The sequence below is a fragment of the Castor canadensis genome, chromosome 14, assembly GCF_047511655.1.
Source record: "Castor canadensis chromosome 14, mCasCan1.hap1v2, whole genome shotgun sequence".
Classification (NCBI taxonomy): Eukaryota; Metazoa; Chordata; class Mammalia; order Rodentia; family Castoridae; genus Castor; species Castor canadensis.
Window position 1 is genome coordinate 42,118,114 of NC_133399.1, and position 20,791 is coordinate 42,138,904.

General features: G+C 50.4%; 1 protein-coding gene across 2 annotated transcripts in view; it reads left to right on the plus strand.

The window, feature by feature from the left end:
• The first annotated feature begins 2,875 nt into the window (after positions 1 to 2,875).
• Positions 2,876 to 20,791, plus strand: part of LOC109694300 (complement C3) — a 29,488-nt gene continuing 11,572 nt past the window's right edge. The window contains exons 1-25 of one of the 2 annotated variants that reach the window (XM_074054456.1): positions 2,876 to 3,031; positions 3,622 to 3,814; positions 4,438 to 4,600; positions 4,689 to 4,759; positions 5,912 to 6,003; positions 6,106 to 6,188; positions 6,272 to 6,362; positions 6,479 to 6,581; positions 6,798 to 6,924; positions 7,039 to 7,154; positions 7,250 to 7,396; positions 7,742 to 7,951; positions 8,318 to 8,524; positions 8,681 to 8,839; positions 9,246 to 9,375; positions 9,606 to 9,677; positions 9,832 to 10,032; positions 11,021 to 11,126; positions 11,378 to 11,463; positions 13,950 to 14,092; positions 14,179 to 14,391; positions 18,732 to 18,798; positions 18,891 to 18,977; positions 19,669 to 19,872; positions 20,513 to 20,588. In XM_074054456.1, the coding sequence (XP_073910557.1) occupies positions 2,958 to 3,031; positions 3,622 to 3,814; positions 4,438 to 4,600; positions 4,689 to 4,759; positions 5,912 to 6,003; positions 6,106 to 6,188; positions 6,272 to 6,362; positions 6,479 to 6,581; positions 6,798 to 6,924; positions 7,039 to 7,154; positions 7,250 to 7,396; positions 7,742 to 7,951; positions 8,318 to 8,524; positions 8,681 to 8,839; positions 9,246 to 9,375; positions 9,606 to 9,677; positions 9,832 to 10,032; positions 11,021 to 11,126; positions 11,378 to 11,463; positions 13,950 to 14,092; positions 14,179 to 14,391; positions 18,732 to 18,798; positions 18,891 to 18,977; positions 19,669 to 19,872; positions 20,513 to 20,588 (3,221 nt within the window). In that variant the 5' untranslated portion in view covers positions 2,876 to 2,957. Of the gene's footprint in view, positions 3,032 to 3,621; positions 3,815 to 4,437; positions 4,601 to 4,685; positions 4,760 to 5,101; positions 5,206 to 5,911; positions 6,004 to 6,105; positions 6,189 to 6,271; positions 6,363 to 6,478; positions 6,582 to 6,797; positions 6,925 to 7,038; positions 7,155 to 7,249; positions 7,397 to 7,741; positions 7,952 to 8,317; positions 8,525 to 8,680; positions 8,840 to 9,245; positions 9,376 to 9,605; positions 9,678 to 9,831; positions 10,033 to 11,020; positions 11,127 to 11,377; positions 11,464 to 13,949; positions 14,093 to 14,178; positions 14,392 to 18,731; positions 18,799 to 18,890; positions 18,978 to 19,668; positions 19,873 to 20,512; positions 20,589 to 20,791 lie in introns of those variants that run through there. The other variant, XM_074054457.1, reaches the window with a different exon arrangement.

A 20,791-nucleotide genomic window follows, 5' to 3' on the forward strand; every position in this document is an offset into this window, starting at 1 on the left:
GGGGACACTAGAGGGAACTGGGCAATGAAGATGATCAAAGTCCATAGTACACATGTATGAAAATGTCTTCTTGAGAGTCATGATTTTGTGTCCTGAATTTTTAGGGTGGTGGTCTTAGGGATTAAACTTGGTTTTGCACTTGCTAGGCAGGTGCTCTACCATATGAGCCATGCCTCCAGCTCTTTTTACTCTGGTTATCTTCGAGATAGGGTCTCACTTTTTGCCCAGACTGGCAAAATGAAATCCTCTTATTTATGTTTTTCCACAGTAGCTGAAATGACAGGCATGTGTCACCATGCCTAGCTTTTTCTGTTGAGATGTGTTTTCATAAATTTTTACCCAGGCTGACCTTGAACCACGTTCCTCCTGATCTCAGTCTCCAAAGCAGCTGCACCAGCTGTGCAACAAATTTTTAAAGACAGCTTTGATTTTAAAAAATACAATACTTCAGATGAATTACAGCCTCAGCTACTCAAGTCCCTTATATAAAATGGTGATTTGCACACAACCAGGGAACACCCTCCCTGAGACTAAATCATCTCTGAATACTGAACACAATCCAAACACTGTGTAAATAGTGCTATACTGTGTTGTTTAGAGAATCTAGACAAGAAAAAATGTCCCTAAGTTGTCAGTGCAGACATCATTTTTTCTGAATATTTTCAATCTGAGGTGACTGAATCTACAGATGCAGAGCCCACAGTCACAGACAGACAGACAAGTTTACTTTTCTTTTTTTTTAATATATGTATCTTTCAGATATCTTATCCCAGAAACTGTCAGTCTGGGCAGCCTTGTGTCCTCCCTGCCCTTGATCCTAGGCTGCGTGGGCCCGCAGACTGGAAATCCACCCCCCAGACCTCTTTGCTCTGTCCCCTACTGGCTCAGCATATCCCCCATTCCACCAGGGAGAAGTCATGGGGCTGAAGAATTCCCACACTCACCTCCCTCCTTCCCAGTGGGCTGTGGTCCACCTCTGGCCTAGGATTCCCTCCCAGTCCCCTCGCCTCTGCTCACTTCCTGGAGGTGAGGACAGTCCCAGCACCTGTCTGTCACAGTCACCCTCACCATGCTGAGCGTCCATCCTTCCCTCTCAGTCATGGGGCTCCTGTTACTGTCCCAATGCCACACTTGTCATCTGTCCCTTTGCTCAGATGGCCTGCCTAAGAGTCCAGGGAGGAGAAAGCAAATCTTGCAGCAAGCCCAAGGCCACACAGGAATTCCTCCTCTGTGCAGTCAAACCACAAAGCCTCTGGGCTTGGGGCTCAAAGGAAACCAGGAACCCTTGGTAACGGGGAGGCAGGAGAAACAGAGGAAGTCATGGGGCGCACTTGGGAGATCCAGTTTGAAAGTTGGACCTAGTTTTGGAAACCAGCAAACTTTTGCATCCTCCCTCCTCCTCCACTTCCAGAGAAAGGGTGTTGCAATCAAGCAGAGGGTTGCCAGGTTTGTTCTAGTTCCCCAGCCTCCCCAGCCCAGTGAGAGGGCAGGGTTTACAGGAAGTCCAGCAAATTCCCAGTTAACCCCTTTGCTGGGGCTGGAAGCCACCTGACCAAGAACCAGAATCCACCATTCCCGTTACCCATCCTCATCCTGTGTTCAGACAACAAGGTAACTGAGAATCAGAGAAGTGCAAATGGATGTGACTCTAGGGTTCCACCTGTCATCACCCCTGAGACTGGCAGAAGTCCAAAAGTCAGCCAGGGTCCAGCATGTCCCGGAATCCAGGCCTCGGGGAGATTGGCAATTAATGTCCTGAAAGGTGTGTGCACACATCAGTAGAACGCCCAGAGAGGGTGGATTTGGCAGTGCCTAGCAAGATTACTAATGTGTGTGGACATGGGCCCTGAATTCTCTCCGTTCATTGAAACAACCCATTTTTCAGGAGGAAACTGAGGCTCAGGGTGCTTAGTAGTGCTTTGTCCAAAGATCACAGCTGGTAAGTATCAAAGCTAGACAAAGAAGGCTGGAGAAATTTCACTGCAACCTCCAAAGTCTGTCTGTCCAGTGCAGTTTCTGTGCACTCATAAGAATCCCTGAGGTACATTGTTCATGAAAAAGCAAGAGACCGGCCAGGAAGCATAGTATGTAAAGTGTGTTAATATGTATTTAAAAAATATATATATATGTTAGAAACACTTTCAGATGTTGAACCATGTGAATATATTACCTATATCCCTCCCCGCACCGCACACAAAATCAACACAGCTTAAAGCAATAAATAGTATCATAGTCACTCAGGCATCCTGACAAAGGGGAGTGAATGGAGCTTCAGAACCCTCTTTTAATTATTATTATTTTTTGTGGTATTGGGTTTTGAACTCAGGGCCTCACACCATTTGAGTCACTCCACCAGCCATGGAACCACTTATTCTACAAAACACCTGGTTAGTGAACACCTCTGCATACTTCAAAGCCTAGATGCAATGTCCCCTCCAAGAAGCAGAATTCTTTCCATTGAGGAAAACACTCCCTATGGGCTGGGAATGTCTATGCTGTGCCCTGACTCTTCTTCTTGCTCCTCTTGCCTCAGCATGGAAGCCTCAGGAAGTGGGCTGGAGCCCTCAGCATAAAGACGGACTCATAGAAAAGGTCTGATTAATCAAAACACAAGCAGGGGACAGTGATGTGCACTTGTGGCTTCAGCTACTGGGAGAATCTATTGAGCTGCCCCAGCCCATCAGCTGGCCTTGACCCTGAGAGAGGCCAGGACACAGGGCAGTTGCTTTCAGGTTGGAGGGGAACATGCTGGCAGGTTGACCTCCAGCTTTGAAAGCTTAGGAAATGGTATTGAGAAATCTCAGGCAGCCCCAGGAGGGGGCAGGGCCCCAGGGCAAAGGGAGGGAGTAGGGGAGAGGCAGGGGCCAGATAAGAGGCCACTTCCAGCAGCCCTGGCTCACTCCTGCCCACCCTCTCATCTGTTCCTCTTACCCTCTGTCCCTCCACTGTCCTGCATCATGGGGACTGCCTCAGGCCCCCACCTGCTGCTCTTGCTGCTGGCCAGCCTCTCCCTGGCCCTGGGGGATCCCATGTGAGTGACCGATGTTTAGGGTGGCCACTTGGAGGATTACAGACTTAGCCCTTTGGTTCACTAAGGTTGGGGTGTGTGGCTTTGCTCATATTTACAGGACTGGGGTGTTAGAGGTTTGAGTGTAGGTTTGGAGTGTTCTGAGATTTGGGGCTTATATGTTCAGGTGCTTGTGGGTTTGGTATGCATAGTTTGGGCTGGCTCAGGGCTTGGGTGTTTGTATATCTGGGATGTTTAGAGAACACAGTGGTTTAGGGCTTTGCTTGTTTGTGGATATAGGAGATTTTGTGGGTTTGGAAGGCAAGGATGTGGAAGGGCTGCTGATTTTGGTTTTGAGGATCAGAGGTTGGTGGCATCTGTAGCCCGCCCCTCTTTGTCCAGCCTTTCCAAGGGAGCATGGGACATGATGGCTGTTGTTCTTCCCATGTGGGCAGTACCCAGGGAGGAACACGGTTCCAGATATGAGCACTGGCAGTGCCCCAGGTGGTCACTGGATCTCCTCCAGGACCAGGGATGGGGTGAAGTGCTGGGCAGCAGAGGGGCCGCCGGGCATGTCAGGATGTCAGCTCTGCTCTGGGCGCCATCTCCCACAGGTACTCCATGATCTGCCCCAATATCCTGCGGCTGGAGAATGAGGAGACCATAGTGCTGGAGGCCCACGAAGTGCAAGACAACGTTGCAGTCACAGTCACTGTCCACGACTTCCCGGCCAAGAAGCAAGTGCTATCCAGTGAGAAGACTGTGCTGTCCAGCGCCACAGGACACTTGGGCAATGTCACCATCAAGGTGAGTGCAGACTGGAGCTGGGCTATGCTGACACTCACAGTCCCTCCCACTCTTTGTACCCTCTAGGTCGCCCCCTGCGTCCTCCTTCCAAGCCCCTTCCTCTTATGCACCTCCAGCCTCTTCTGAGCCGCTAGAGTCTCTGGGCATCAAGCCTCCCGTTCTAAACACCACAAATGTCAGTCTCCTCCTCTTCAGAGCCTTCTCCTCTCTCTGTCTTCATCCCTTCTCTGCCCCTCCCCTTTCCCAGTCTCCACCTCTTCTAAGCCCCTCCCCTTTCCCAGTCTCTGCCTCTTCTAAGGCCTGCACCTCTCTCAGTCTCCACCTCTTCCGAGCCCCTCCCCTATCTGTCCCCCATTCTTTGTCCCTCCCATTGATCCCCTCCTTCTCTTAAGCCCTCTTTCTTTTGAGCCTGTCCCGGTTCTGAGCCTGATCGTTTCTGTGTCCCCTCTCTGATTCCTTTACTCTGCAGGTGCCCCTCCCTTGCCCCCACACTGGGCAAACCAGGGAAGTGCAGGCTCCGTTGTGAGGAGGAGCAGGCCAGGCCAGCAGAGGCCCAGAAACTGGGTTCTGGGTATTGGGTCCTGGAGCAGACCCCTAACAATCCCCTGGTCCATGCCACCTAGATCCCTGCCAGCAATGAGTTCCGATCAGGCAAAGGGCGCAAGTTCGTGACAGTGCAGGCAAACTTCGGGGCTACGCAGGTGGAGAAAGTGGTGCTGGTCAGCCTTCAGAGCGGGTACCTCTTCATCCAGACAGACAAGACCATCTACACCCCAGGCTCCACAGGTAAGGACTGTGGTGGCCCAAGAGGGCCAGGCAGGGGGTGTGAGGCTGGGTCTCACCACGCTCCTCCTGTCTCCCCACCACCTTCCAGTCCTCTATCGGATCTTCACCGTTGACCACAAGCTGCTGCCCGTGGGCCGGACTGTTACCGTCACCATTGAGGTATCAGCCAGCTGGGGCTCAGAGACCTCAGGAGAGAGACAGAAAGAGACCCTGAAAGAGTGGCCCAGAGACAAAGGGATATGCAGGACATACTCAGAGAGAAGCCTACAGGCAACAGAGACACACAAGGGTCCCTGCATGTACCCCTGGATCCTGGTCCCAAATAAACCCAGGGCCACTTCACCTCTGTGAGCCTCAGTTTCCTCAGTTGAAGAGAGGGATGATGACAGATGATAAATCTATGTAATCTTTTCTGCCTACACCAGCTAGAGGGCACCTGTGAACACCTGAGTCTCTCCTTTTTCCCAAGCCCTCCATGATTCCCATCTCCCTCTGTTACAGCTCAAGCCCTCCCTGCAGCCCCCAAAACCTGACCGTGAGCAATGAATGACTCAGGCTTCAGTCTAACCAAATGCTCAACATGGGGTCCAGTCCAAAAGTGGGAAGTAAATGCTCGTTATTAGTACTATTTGGAGTCAAGGATACTAATGAGCTTCTGTTATATGAACTATAACCCAAGCCAGTGAGGCAGAGCCCTTTACTATTTCCTTTTGCTCTTGTTCGCTTTTTTTTTTTTAGTGGTACTGGGGTTTGAACTCAGGGTTTCTCACTTGCTAGGAAAGAGCTCTACCACTGAGAGCTATGCCCTCCATCCTTTTTGCTTTTAGACTATTTTTCAGATAGGGTCTCTTGCTTTTTGCTCAGGGTCAGCCTTAGACTACAATCCTCTTACCTCTGCTGCCCTTATAACTGGGATTACAAGCATTCAACACTATCCTTGCTTGTTTATTGAGATAGGGTCTTAATAACTTTTTCTCACCTGGGCTGGCCTTGCACTGCAATCCTCCCAAACTCTGCCTCCTGAGTAGCCAGGATAATAGACAGAAGTCACTGCTCCTGGGCCATTAGGTCCTTTTTCTAGAAACACAAGGAGCATGGAGAAGTAAATTGCCCAAGGTCACACAGATTATAAGTGGCAAAGTAGGGATTTGAACTTAGGCTGACTGACTTAGATCCATATTCTTAACTGCTGCTCCTACAGACATGGTGGAGGGAGACAGGGTAGATGGAAAAGTTGGGAAGAGCTGGGGGGTGGAAAATCTGGCCTCAGAAGATCCACATAATCTCACATCCCTTTCTGTCCCCTTACAGACCCCAGAAGGCATCCCCATCAAGCGAGACACTCTGTCTTTTTACAAGTATGGCATCTTGCCCCTGTCTTGGAACATCCCCAAACTGGTCAAGTATGTCAGGGTCTCCAGGAGGGAGCTTGGGGCCCCCAGTCCTGGGAGACTGGGGGAGGGGGCGACTTCGGGTTATGGCCACACTGTCTTGCCTTCCCATAGCATGGGGCAGTGGAAGATCCGAGCCTACTATGAACACTCCCCGCAGCAGGTCTTCTCTGCTGAGTTTGAGGTGAAGGAGTATGGTAAGCGGTGGAGGAGGGATGGGGTGGTAGGAGCCAGGACGCCAAGCTCTGTGCCGGCCCTGCCAATGTGGTCTCTCCCCCAGTGCTGCCCAGTTTCGAGGTCTTAGTGGAGCCCGCTGAGAAATTCTACTACATTGATGACCCAAAGGGCCTGGAAGTCAGGATCATTGCCAGGTAAGGGGCAAGGTGGGGCCAGGGGAGGGACCAGGGATGGAACCAGGACTGTGGGTCTTCAGAGAGCCTCGCCTTCTAGGAATGGAGAACCTGGAGTCTCCTTTTGCCTCCTGTAGGTTCTTATATAGGAAGAATGTGGATGGAACAGCCTTTGTCATCTTTGGGGTCCAAGATGGCGACCAAAGGATTTCTCTGGCCCAGTCCCTCACCCGCATTGTGGTACCTGATAGAGGCCCCTTGGAGCCCCTCGCTCTAGCCCCTGCATCAGCCCCTCTAAAGTCCCTCCCCACTAAGAGACCTGCCCCTCTTTCACCCCTGACCTAGCGCCCTCCTCTTGGGAGACCCCCCACTCCAGCCTTCTGATCTCGCCCCTTCCGAGCCCCACGCCTCAAAGAGACCCGCCCCTTTCTGAGCCTCGTCCCTCCCCTCCCCCAGATCGAAGACGGTGTTGGGGAGGCCGTACTGAAACGACAGGTGCTACTGGAAGGGGTGCAGCCCTCCAGGGCTGATGCCCTGGTGGGGAAGTCCTTGTACGTGTCTGTCACTGTCATTTTGCACTCAGGTGAGCCCTCGACTCAGGGAAGAGGCCCTGTACAAAGACAGGGTCCAATCTGAGGGGAAAGGCCTGGTCCTGGAGGGTGCCCCAGGACCTCGCCCTCATGGTGGGTCCCCTCAGGCAGTGACATGGTGGAAGCAGAGTACAACGGAATCCCCATCGTGACCTCTCCATACCAGATCCACTTCACCAAGACACCCAAGTACTTCAAGCCAGCCATGCCCTTTGACCTCATGGTGAGACCCAGGGCAGGGCCCCCCTCTCTGCTCCTGGAGCACTGACCACGCAGTGGAGTCCTCCTGACCCTCCTCCACCTGACTCTGCACCACAGGTGTTTGTGACAAACCCCGACGGCTCCCCGGCCCGCCGTGTACCCGTGGTGACCCAGGGCAATGACGTGCAGTCTCTCACCCAAGACGATGGTGTGGCCAAACTAAGCATCAACACGCCCAACAGTCGGCAGCCCCTCACCATCACGGTGAGTTGTGGCTCTGCCTCAGGACCCTACCACCAGGAAGCGGGCACAGTGGAGCCCTGATGCTTGCACAAAAGGGTCCTACCATTGTCGTGTGGGGTCCTGTCATGGCAGCAAGGTCACTTCACCTGTGTCGAATGTTCTACCCTGTGCAAGGAGGGATCCTCCTCCTGCTTTTTCTTCTCTTTCTCTCTCTCTCTCAGAGAGACATACTTTTAGACATAGTTTCCTAAGTGCAGTCTTAATGCCATCTGCAAAATCCCATTGTCCATAGGAGGTCACAGGTCTCAGGGATTCAGACACAGGCATCTTTGGGGGACCAGCCTGCACCCCTCTTTCCTCACCCAGGTGCGCACCGAGAAGGAGGGGATCCCGGAGGCACGGCAAGCCACCAAGACGATGCAGGCCCAGCCCTACAGTACAATGCACAATTCCAACAACTACCTACATCTCTCTGTGCCTCGTGTCGAGCTCAAGCCAGGAGAGATCCTCAATGTCAACTTCCACCTGCGCACAGATGCTGGCCAGGAAGCCAAGATCCGTTACTACACCTACCTGGTCTGTGGCCACCTGCAGCTTCAACCCCTGTGCCCCACTTCCCCAGAGTCCCTGGGATCCTTCCCAGCACCCCCAGCATCCCTCCCAGTCCCAGGCCTCCCCATCCATCCTCTCTCCCCCCAGTCTTTTCTTTCTCCCTTTCTTCTACTGGGGTTTGGACTCAGGGCTTCAGGTTTGCAAAGCACGTGCTCTACCGCTTGAGCCACACCTCCAGTCCATTTTGTTCTGGTTATTTTGGAGATGGGTCTCACAAACTATTTCCCAGTCTGCCCTCAAACCTCAATCCTCCCAATCTCAGCCTCCCAAGCTGTGTGAGCCACCAGCACTGAACCCCAGCCTGATTCTTCTGTCATCCTGTTTGTGCAGGTCATGAACAAGGGGAAGCTGCTGAAGGCAGGTCGCCAAGCTAGAGAGCCCGGCCAGGACCTGGTGGTCCTACCTTTGAGCATCACTTCGGATTTCATTCCTTCTTTCCGCCTGGTGGCTTATTACACGCTGATTGGTGCCAGTGGCCAGAGGGAGGTGGTGGCCGACTCTGTGTGGGTTGATGTGAAAGATTCTTGTGTGGGCACGGTGAGCATCCCTGGATCCTCCACAATCTGCCTCCTTTCCTTCCTTCCTCCCTCCCTCCCTCCACCTTTCTCTCCTTTCAGCCCAGCCTGGCCCTTCTCCTCCTCAGTGGCCCTAGGAGGACTGACTTCTCCTTCCTGCTTTTCCAACCTCCCACAGCTGGTGGTAAAAGGTGGCGGGAAAGATGATCGGCAGCCTCTACCTGGGCAGCAGATGACCCTCAAGATAGAGGGTGACTATGGGGCCCGCGTGGGGCTGGTGGCTGTGGACAAGGGCGTGTTTGTGCTGAACAAAAAGAATAAGCTGACTCAGAGTAAGGTATGAGCCTGCATCTGTGAGTTTGAGTAATAAGATGGCAGAACTGAAGGGAAGGGGTTAGGTTGGGTTGAAAGCAGAGGTTGAAATAGATGTAGCCAGGGCTGGGGTGTGGGTCCATGGTACGTGAGTGGTCCTAAGTTCCCTCGTCAGCACCACAAAAAACAACCGGATGTAGACATGGGGGTGAGTGGAAGTTGAAGATGGACCAGTGGTCTGAATTTGGTTGGAGGGGTGGAGAGTAGGGTGGAAGATGAGGATGGAGCTGTGTTGGGTTGGGTGAGACTCAGTCGGAGGGGTGGAGGTGGGCTGGAGATGAGGAAGGAGTGGGGTGGTCTCTGTTGGGAATTGGAGGAGGCACTGCTCACCTGGCCTCTCCCCAGCCCTACCACTTCATCTCCACCTGCAGATTTGGGATGTGGTGGAGAAGGCAGACGTTGGCTGCACCCCTGGTAGTGGGCAGGACTATGCGGGTGTCTTCAAGGATGCAGGTCTGGCCTTCAAGACCAGCAAAGGCCTGCAGACCGCCCAGAGGGCAGGTGAGGACCTGGAGCAGACAGGACACACTTCCCTCTCCAGACACTAGTAACAGGGTCTGAAACTGGGGCCCCTGGGTTCAAGTCCCACCTCCACAGGAATCACAGGCATATCCCTGCTGTATGAGCCTCAGTTTCTTCATCTGGGAAATGGGCACAACCACACCTGACCTCAAAGCCATTGGGAGGAGTGCCCCATGGACCATCTTGTTCTTGGTCCCCTTTTCCCTCAGAAACCGAGTGCTCAAAGCCAGCCGCCCGCCGCCGCCGCTCTGTGCAGCTCATGGAGAAGAGGATGGACAAAGGTGGGAGTCCACTGCCCTGGCCCCACCCGCCACCCTTAGAGGACCCCCGTCTGGCCTTTTTAGAATCCAAAGGCAGGAGGGGAGGGCTGGCTGGGGAAGTTCTCCTGTCTGGTGGCGCCCGGGCTGAGGCTGATGCGGGGTCTGCGCTCCACAGTTGGTCAGTACAAGAGCAAGGAGCTGGGGAAGTGCTGCGAGGACGGTATGCGTGACAACCCGATGCGGTTCACCTGCCAGCGCCGAGCTCGCTTCATCTCCCAGGGGGAGGCGTGCGTGAAGGCCTTCATGGACTGCTGCACCTACCTCGCCCAACTGCGCGAGCAGCACCGGCGCGAGGGCAAGCTGGGCCTGGCCAGGAGTGAGTCTCACTTGGGGGTGACAGTGGGGGAGGGGAAGGACACACCTGTCAATACGTGGAGAATGGGGGGGCACCTGTGTGATGGGAAGAATGCCCTTGCCAGTGGGGGTAAGAACCCCGTGTGGGGGAGATGCAGACCCCATGAGGCACAGAATATGGGTGGATTTCAGCATCTATAGAATCCCACTTGGTGGGTAGGAGCCAGAAGTTAAATTAAAATGTCTGAGGAAGGAAGAGCCAGGGCAGAACCTTCGTCCAGCCAAACTTTTTTTTTTTTTTTTTTTTTTGGTGGTACTGGTGTTTGAACTCAGAGCCTTGCGCTCTACCACTAAAGCCATGCCCCTTTTTAGCTGTAGCTATTTTTCAGATAGGCTCTCACATTTTTGCCCAGGGCTGGCCTTGGACTGTGAACCTCCTACCTACATCCTCCCATATAGCTGGGACCATAAATTCACACCAGAATGCCCAGATTATTAGTTGTGATGGGCTCTCATTAATTTTTTGCCTGGGCTGACCTCTAACCGGGATCCTCCTGATCTCCACTTCCTAGGTAGCTGGAATTACAGGTGTGAGTCACTACACCTGTTGTCGAACTAGCTTTTAAAGACCACCAGAGGGTGGTCTCCACCAGGTGTGCAAGCACTTTGAACTTACCTGGTGGTATTCAGGATGTACAGATCCTCACACACCGCAGGCATGATGACAAGGGGCCTTTATCCTCATAAAGAGAGGCCTGTGCAAATACTTTCATTTCTTTGAAAATCAGAGGAAGGAAATTGAATAAACCCGGCTTGGATTATATTCACCTTTACACCAACACATTTATAAACTATAACTTTCATTTTTTAATGGAGAAAAGTCTCCAAAGTGTAACATGCCTGGAGTTCATAAAATGCCATTACACAATCTGGATATGTGTCCTCCAGGACCGAGATAGCATATGAGGAAAAAGTAGCTCTCTTCCCAACCAGATCTCCCCCACCCTCAGGTGAGCTGGATGAGGACATCATCCCAGAAGACATCATATCTAGGAGCCAGTTTCCAGAAATCTGGCTGTGGACCATAGTAGAACTGAGAGAACCAGAGAAGAATGGGTACAGTGGGGGCGGGGTCCCCCCGCTTCATGCTCCCACCTGAGGCCTGCTAGCAACACCCCAGACCCACTATTTCATTTGCATGCACCTGCAACTTCCGGTGTCCTCTAAGTCACCGTGGAGCCCTGCAGCCCAAGGGAGAAGCTGGGCTACGCATGTGCACACCCCCAGACCCCTGCAGCCTGTCCCTTGGTCCCTCCCCACCTGTGCTAGAAGTCTCCTCCTAATGCCCCGACCCCTTCTCCACCCAGAATCTCCACGAAGATCATGAACATCTTTCTGAAAGACAGCATCACCACGTGGGAGATCCTGGCTGTGAGCTTGTCAGACAAGAAAGGTGAGAAACTCAGCAGATGATCCCAACACAGCGTATGGCGTACTTCATGACAGCTTCCTCTCTGACCCTGGCTCCTGGAGAGGTATCCAAGGCTAGACCATGAGGGACGTAATTTCCCAAAGCAGAGCTTTTTAAAATTTATAGCACACACACACACACTCACACACACACACACACACACACACACAGTTACAGTGCCTCCCACTATCAAGAGCTCCCTTTAGAGTGAAGTGGCCTGTGTGTTACAATCTGTGAACCTACATTGACACAATATTGCCCAGAGTTTACAGCTTACAGTAGGGCTCTCTCTTGGTGTCAAAGGGTTTATGGATCTGAACCAAAATACAACAACATGAATCCAAGCTTTTTGGCAGGCTCTTAAATTGTATGCCATAGAGCTGGGCATGGTGACACACCTGTAACCCCAGCACTCAGGAAGCTGAGGCAGGAGAATCTTGAGTTACAGGCCAGCCTGGGCTACAGGGATAAAAAAACAGTCTCCAATTAAAAAAAAAGAGTATGTCTGAGAACAGGGCCTCAAACTCCTTTCCCTGCCACCAGCCTGCCACAGGCTGCCCATAGTTGATCAGGGTTAAACTATTCACACAGAATAACTCACACACACACAAAAACCTTTGAAGGAGCAATGTCGACACGAGACTGGGCAGAGTGATTAAGAAAAGATGAAAGAGGAAACAGGATTGTAACATGGGTGGTCAGGGGTGAAACATGAGAAAAAGGCAGCCGGGCGTGGTCCCATCGTGTGTACCTGTGCCCCTGCCACCAGCAGCCTGACGTGAGGCCCCAACCAGCCCTGGTTAAATGGTGAACGGCTTGTGGCTGGGCCAGGAGAAGGGGCAGGAGGCTGAGGTGCTGTACTCCAGCCTAGAATTTAAGGGCACGCTTAACGATGATGAGTCATCTTTATAGGAGATGTTTTAATGAAATATTGAAAAATCAAAGGGGACACAAAATATCCATGATGCAGAAATAGAAATCAGAAGCCAAACACAGTACTTCATGCCTGTAATCCCAGCACTTGGCAGATTAGAAAATTGCAAATTCAAGGCCCAATTGGGCTACACAGAGAGATTGTGTCTGAAAAAAAAAGAAACAAAAATAAAAAAATAGTGCTGTGCCATGCCCTAACCATGCTATATATAGTCTGTCATAATTGATAATGTTATATTATTTATACTTATGACCTACATCATATTCATATTTTTATCTTCTATTTATAATTTATATCATACTATAGTATAATGAAAGTTTATTAATATTATATTATTAACATAGTACAAGTATTATATAAATATTTAAATACATAAATTAAACCATTCCATTTATATATATAAATTATGACCTTGGGTAATACTATGTGATATAAATGATGTAATATTGGACAATATAAATCCTATCATTTATTATTTGTTATGTAGTTATGATTATAATGTTATAATTTAATAATTAAACTATCTTATATTAATTAATTAAATCACTTAATAGTAATGATATTATTATATTAATTATAATACATTTACTTAACCAAAAAAGATCATAACATTTTGTAGAAAGTTGCAAAACCACTTTTACACTACTGTTATAATAATTAATTTTTAATCTTAATCATTTATTAATATCTCAAAATTAGTAACGATGTATTTCACTTTTGTCTGCACTGTTTGCAAAATCTCGCGAGTATTTGATACTCCCGTGCAGTTCAGCAATGATACCAGATTTCCCTGGAAAAACGTGGGTCTGTATTTTGGGCATCCTGACATTCACTGTAGAAAGTGGCCTTCCTGTACCTGGCGTATTGCAAACATCCTAGAACATTTCCCAGTTACTGAATCAGGGACCTGTGGTGGCTCAAGTGGTAGAGTATTTGCTTTGCAATCACGAAACCCTGAGTTCAAACCCAGTCTCACCAAAAACCAGACAAAAAACCCCAGTGGTTGACTCAAACGTCATTTCTTTGCAAACTGAGATTTAATTCTTATAACCAAAAAAGTCACCCCTTTAAAATGTGTGGTGAGGGCTGATTCGTGTGTGACAATGAGCATTAATTAGGTTTTTGAGCTTAAATCTGTGTTAGATTAAATAAATGTAAATAAAGGCAAATCACATGCAACAATCCAGTTCCCAGCTGCAGCTAGCCATGTTTTGAGTGCTCCGCCATCCTGGGGGCTTGGGGTCACCCTGTGTGGGAGGCAGGGATGTATTTTGGAGACCCTGGGGTTCCACTTGCTGTGCTCTAAATACCCACCTATGAGTCAAATCACAGAGGCTGGAAATCATTAGGTAAAAATCTCATCTGGGATTGACCACGGGAGCCATGTTTCGTACATGGGCTTCTGCAAAGACAGGCCCAGCCTGGGACCGCTGGCATGGCTCTGGATAGGGTAGGCAGCACTTGAACCCAGAACCTGCCTATGCCACCCTGCCCTTCCTCCGCCCTTGACCCTTGCTGTTCTGCCCCGCGGCAGGGATCTGTGTGGCAGACCCCTACGAGATCACGGTGATGCAGGACTTCTTCATCGACCTGCGGCTCCCCTATTCGGTGGTGCGCAACGAGCAGGTGGAGATCCGAGCCATCCTCTACAACTACCGCGAAAAGGAGAGCCTCAAGGTGACCCGGGTGACAGAGGCAGGGTAGGGGAAGGGGGGAGGGTGGCCTTCCGTGCACATCTGCCCTGACCTCTCTCTCCCCGGCAGGTGAGGGTAGAACTGCTCCACAACCCAGCCTTCTGCAGCCTGGCCACCGCCAAGAAGCGCCACTACCAGACCGTGGTCATCCCGCCCAAGTCCTCTCTGCCCGTGCTTTATGTCATCGTGCCCCTGAAGATCGGCCTGCAGAATTTGGAGGTCAAGGCCACGATCTACAACCACTTCATCAGCGATGGTGTCAAGAAGACCCTGAAGGTCGTGGTGAGTCCTCCAGGCACCTGCTGCCTCTGTGCCTTCAGGGAAGGCCCCTGCTCTCCATGCTGTGACCCAGGCTCTGCGACACTGACAACCATCAGTGTCCTGGCTTAGGAAATGCAGAATTTCCAGAAATTTGGAAGCAGAGCCAGGATTAGGGCAAGACAAAGTGAGACCCCCTGGACCACAGAATTTTAGGGGAGGGGGGAGCAAAAACTTTAGCTCTGGAAATCAAAAATATAGCAGGGCTGGTGACTCACACCATTTTTTTTTTGCAGTACTGTGATTGAACTCAGGGCCCGGGCTTGGCAGGCAGGTGCTCTGCTACTTGAGCCACATTCCCAGCCCTTTTCAGTTTTTATTTTTCAAATAAATTCTTGCATTTTTTCCTGAGCTGGCCTCAGGCAGTAACCCTACTACCTATACTGCCTATGTAGCTGGGATCACAGGCATGTACCACCACAGTTTATTGGCTAAGATGAGGTCTTGCCAACTTTTTGCCACAGCTGGCCTAGAACTGTGATTTTCCTGATCTCCTCTGCTTATGTAGCTGGGATTACAGGCATGAACCTCAGTACCCAGCTTCAATAATGTTTGAATGCAATAATTTTTCACACCATGATCACTGTTATTAAAGATTATCACCACAGAAAATTTGTGGTGCTTGGTTCCCATGATCCCACGCATGGTTAGGCAAGACATCTGCTATGAAGCTACATGCTGGGTCCATCAATTCTCTTTGTTCTGATGGTAAAATATATATAACATAAAAGTTGCCACCCTAGCCACATTTAAATGTGCAGTTTAGTGACATTAAATACTTTCATACTGCTGTGTCACCATCATTGCCATCTATCTTCAGGACCCTTTTACTTTTGTGAAACCAGAACTCTCCATCCTTTCATGTGATATTTTAAGAAATCAAAATAAGGACTAGGAATGTAGCCAGTGGTAGAGTGTGTGCCTAGCATGGTAGTTTGATCCTGTTGGAAAAAATCTCTGGATTAATGAATAAGACTCAGGAGTCCGTCAGCAAGACAAATAGCTTTTCTTCTACAGAAGGGTGGGCAACTGACAAAGATCTGCTAAGCAAGCACATCAGGCAGGAACTCCATTCGGGGTTTATCCCTGATGCAACACTGTCCCTTCTATTTGGTGGAAGTCAGGGCTCATAGTCTTTCTTGATTAACTATAGATGAGGTAAAGGGCAAGGTTAACATTTAACATTCTGGGAAGCCAAGAGTTAAGCAAGCATAACAGGGTGCTGCTTTGAAGTGGATTTACCTCGGTTGCTATTTCTTTGAAGGAAAAGACAAGTTATCCCCCACAATCCCCAGGACCACTCACACTCACACACACATACACACACACTCATACACACACTCACACACACACACACACACACTCATACACACACTCACACACACACTCATATACACACACACACACACACTCATACACACACTCGCACACACACACAGCAATATAAGGAAATCAAAATGAATGGTAAAAAGGGGCAGTTAGCAAAACATCAAAATTTTACATAGAAGCCAGGCATGGTTATGCACACCTATAATCTCAGCACTCAGAAGGCTGAGGCAGGAGGATCAGGAGTTCCAGGCCAGCCTAGGCTTCATAGTGAGATTCTATTTAAAATAGAAACAGAATCCCATAGTGTCAAACCACACCATATGTGACACGCTAAGGCAAAAGGAAAAATGAACACTCAATATACATGTTTTTGTGTGTTTTTCCTCCAGTGCTGAATTTCTTTCAAAATGTTACAATAGTTAGAAAAAATACTGAAACATTAAAAAGAACGTATATTAAAACAGACACTGTTAATTTACATTGAAAGGCATTTCTACCTAACGCAGAATTTAGTGTTATTGTCGGGCTTTCATGGAACCCAAAACGGAAAGCAGCACTTGCAAGGCAGGTGCTCCATCATTTGAGCTCTATCACACCTTCAGTCCATTTTGTTTTGGTTATTTTGGAGATGGCACCTCCTGAACTATTTGCCTGAGACAGCCTCGAAGCTCAATCCTCCCGATCTCAGCCTCCCAGTAGCTAGGATTACAGGCATGAGCCATGGGCTCATGTAGTTTTTTCAGTTGCTTTAATGCTGTGTAATAAAGGGTTGAGGTGTGGCTCAGTGGTGAGTGCTGACCTAACACGTACAAGGTCCCAGCACCACGTGCACACACATCAGTAAACCCACATGTTGAGAGAGGCACATGATTCCTTTTCCCTCAGGGACAGTAAGGCAGTGTGGGAGAAAGCACCAGCACTCTGGAGCCCACTTGGTGCAGCTCCCGACAGCCAAGGGATGCAAATCTTCCCTGCTCTGTAAGATTGATGAAATTGATCGTGGTGGGGTTCATACACCAAGGCAATTGGCAGCCTTACAATTCAGGGCTTGGATTGCAGGTTGCTAAACACTGGTGGGCAATTACTGGAGGAAACCAATGACCAAAGGAAAACCTGGTGTGACTACCAGGCAAAGGGAGGCTGTGTCCTGGAAGGCAAAAGCAGCTGCTGTCCACCATGGAAGTTGCTCACACACTGATGAGGGCTTGGGTTGGACTTTCAACACTAATTAAATAGTGCCCCTATTTATTGAGCACCTGACACTGTGCTGGACACTTTGTGCCCATGCTTTTATTGTAGAGATGTTTGGGAGGCAATGGGTCTGTAGCCAGACCATCAGGTTCAAAGCCCAGCTCTTTTCTACTAGCTTTGTGACCTTGGTGAGTTCCTAACCCCTCTGGTACCCCAGTTTTGTCATCTTTAAAATGGAAGTGATAGCCAGGCATTGGTGGCTCATGCCTCTAATCTTAGCCACCCATCAGGCAGAGATCAGGAGGATGGAAGTTCAAAGCCAATCCAGGCAAATAGTTCAAGAGACCCTATCTTGGAAAAAAGACCCACACAAAACAGGGCTGGTGGAGCAACTCAAATAGTAGGGCACCTGTCTAGTAAGCATGAGGCCCTGAATTCAAACCCCAGTGCCACCAAAAAGAAAATAAATGGAGTGATATTCCTCTCAGCAGAAATCAGGGAGACTGAAATCAGAAATCTGACTTCATGGGAAAACCTTTCTGCTCACAAGATAAACTTTTTTTTTTTGCAGGGCTGGGGGTAGAACCCAGGGCCTTGTGCACTGCTAGCCAGGGCTCACCACTTATCTACACCCCCAGCCCCGGGATAAACTGGCCATCACTTGTTACTGAATTGAAGGACTTAGCAGCAATGCTCAGGGAGGGATTTCTTTTGTCATTTTGCTTTGTTTTGAGACAGGGTCTCACTATGTAGCCCATGCTAGCCTCAAACTTGCAGTCCTCCTGTCTGCCTCCTGAGTGCTGAGATGACAGGCATGGACCACCACATCTGGCTCCTATAAAGCAGATTTAGTTTCTGATGCATTTTCATATTCTTTAGTTATTCCCTTCACAGTAATACTTGAATTAAAACATAAGTTGTCCATATGAGCTTTTATTTAGACAGGGTCTCACTGTGTTGCCCAGGCTGGTCCCAAACTCCTGAATTCAGATGATGCTTGCCCTCAGCCTGCTGAGTAGCTGGAACAAGTGTGTGCCATGAGGCCTGGCAGGACTCACTTTTAAACTTAAATACAAGAAGTTTGAAAACATTAACACATAGCACAGGAGTGCTAATAGCTATGTTAGTCAGCTTTCCATCACTATAACAAAATACCTGAGACAATTAACTTATAAAGAAAAAAGTTCATTTTGACTAATGGTATTAAAGGTTCTAGCCCATAATCAGGCAGATCCACTGCTTTTAGACCTTTTGTAAAGGGGGTAGCACATCAATGAAGCCACCAGGGTCCCACAGTTCACTTAGAGGACACGGCCCCAGTGACCTAAAGCCCTTCCACGAAGCCCGTCTCGTAAAGGTCCCATCACCTTCCAGCAGTGCCCCCTGGGGACTCAACCTTTAACACATGGACCTTTGGAGGATATTCCAAATGTAAACTATAGCAACAGCAGTACCAACCCTAGGCTGTGAGGACCAAATGAGTTAACCTGGGTAGTTTCTCAGTACTTAGGAAGATATTAAAAGGTTTTATTATTTCATTATTAATTTGCAATGTGATAAATTCCCACAGTAGCATAAGGTGGGTGTTTCTATTGTCTCCTCCTTGTGAGGAAGGAAACTGAGGCACAGAGAGGTTAAGTAACTGGCCTCCAGTGACACAGCTAAGAAGGTGGAGGAGATGCCATATCTCTGCTAGAGTCATCCTCAGAAAGGGTCCCTGATGGCTGTTTGTGTGTCTGTTGGTCCTTTTGTTCACCCAACTCCCCTCTCCCAACTCCGCATAGCCTGAAGGAATCAGAGTGAACAAAACAGTGGCCGTTCGCACGCTGGATCCAGAACACCTTGGCCAAGGTGAGGCAGTGGCAGGTGGCAGGTGAGGGTGTGGGGGACGCTGGGAAGGGGTGGGTGGGGCTGGTGCCATGAACAACTCACTTGCCCTGCAGAGGGAGTGCAGAGAGAGGATGTGCCACCAGCAGACCTCAGCGACCAAGTCCCAGACACCGATTCTGAGACCAGGATTCTCCTGCAAGGTGAGACGTCCTTAGCCCGACACAGGGGCCCAGAAAGGGGCTGGGTTCCATCCAATTCTGGGGGTCCTTAATCACAGCTCCCCCCTCCCCCAGCTCAGCATGAACAGCTCTCTCCAGTCAGCTTTATAGGAGTGTCCAGGAAGTATTCAGTTCAGCAAAGAGCTTTTGCTGATAAACAGGTTTAAATGAAAAGCCACATAGTTCAAGAGCAGAGATTGAGCAAATCATTGCCCAGGACAGAAGACTAGGATCACAAGGGACAAGAAGGAGACCTTGTAACCTGTGAACTGCGAGGTTTTGGGGCGAGAGCCCTGGTTTCCTCATCTATGATAGGGAGCGAGTTTCTACCTCCAAGGCGATTGTGGAGGTTAAATGAGGTACTACAGGCGTTCTCATTAAGCACGATATCAATATTCATGCCTAGACCTATTTCACTATCAATCCAGGGACCAGGTGACCCTGAGAAGTACAAGCCCGCTCCCCCGGCCTGCGTGCAGAGCCCCGTCCAGCCACGGACCACGCGGCCTTTCCACGCTGCCCCCTCCCCCAAGTCACATCCTCCCTGCTGCTACCTGTCCCTGAACTCTTGGCCCAGGCTGTTCAGAGGCGGGGGCCGCTGTGGACAGCCCAGAGCCTCCTCCCTGAGCATAGGGTCACCGGCTTAGCAAGGTTCTTTTCAACCGGGCTGCAGGGACCCCGGTGGCCCAGATTATAGAGGACGCTGTGGATGGGGAGCGCCTGAAGCATCTCATTGTGACCCCCTCGGGCTGCGGGGAACAGAACATGATCGGCATGACGCCCACCGTCATCGCTGTGCACTACCTGGACCAAACTGAGCAGTGGGATAAGTTTGGCTTGGAGAAGCGGCAGGAGGCCCTGGAGCTCATTAAGAAAGGTGGCGGCGCCCAGCAGCTCTGGAGAGCTTGCACTCTTCCGGCTGCTTCTCCCAGGGCCCCGCCCCTCCGCACACTGCCCCGCCCCTCCCAGGGCCCCGCCCCCTTCCAGAGCCCCGCCCCTCCACACACTGCCCCGCCCCTCCCAGGGCCTCTGCATACCTCCCGTCCCTCCTGGGAGACCTCTCCTCTGTCTGCATCCCCTCCCTTCTGAGAACTCCTCCCCTCCTCTGATTTGCGTGCCTTCCCAGAATGCCAAACCTGCCTGAGCCAGCTTCCCTCTCTGAACACCAGTTCCACCCCGCATAGCATCCTCGTCCTCTCTCTTGAGTTCTTCCCCAAATCTGAGATCCCTCTCCAGTGAGACCCTTCCTCACTATATCTTCCCCCACCAGCTCTCTGGCCACTCCCTTTTCTGATTCTCTTAACCTCCTAGGAATCCCTTTCAATCCTGTAAAATTCCCTCCCTCCCCAGACATGGCTCTTGTCTCCCCAGAGCTCCCATTCCTTGTCCCATCCCCATGGCATCCTTGCTCCTTTTTTGTCTGGGCTCTTCCCCTTCCTGGCACCAGCCACCTGCAGCCCCCTCCGTTCAGCCTGCCCTCTTCCCGCTCTTTTGGTGATCCTCTCTCTTCCCGGCAGGGTACACCCAGCAGCTAGCCTTCAAACAACCCAGCTCAGCCTATGCTGCCTACCTGAAACGGGCACCCAGCACCTGGTGAGTATGGATGGTCACCTTGCCTGGCATCCACCTGGCACCTGCCCAAACAGGTCCAGGATCCACAGGCAGCATAGACTGGCTGAGTGACCTGGGGACAGTCAAGCATCACTAAGCACCTACTTTCCTGCAATTCTGGGTCCTGGCTAGGGAAATTGGGCAAACCTAGCCAGCTCCGCCCCCCTCTGCTCATTGGCTGGCTG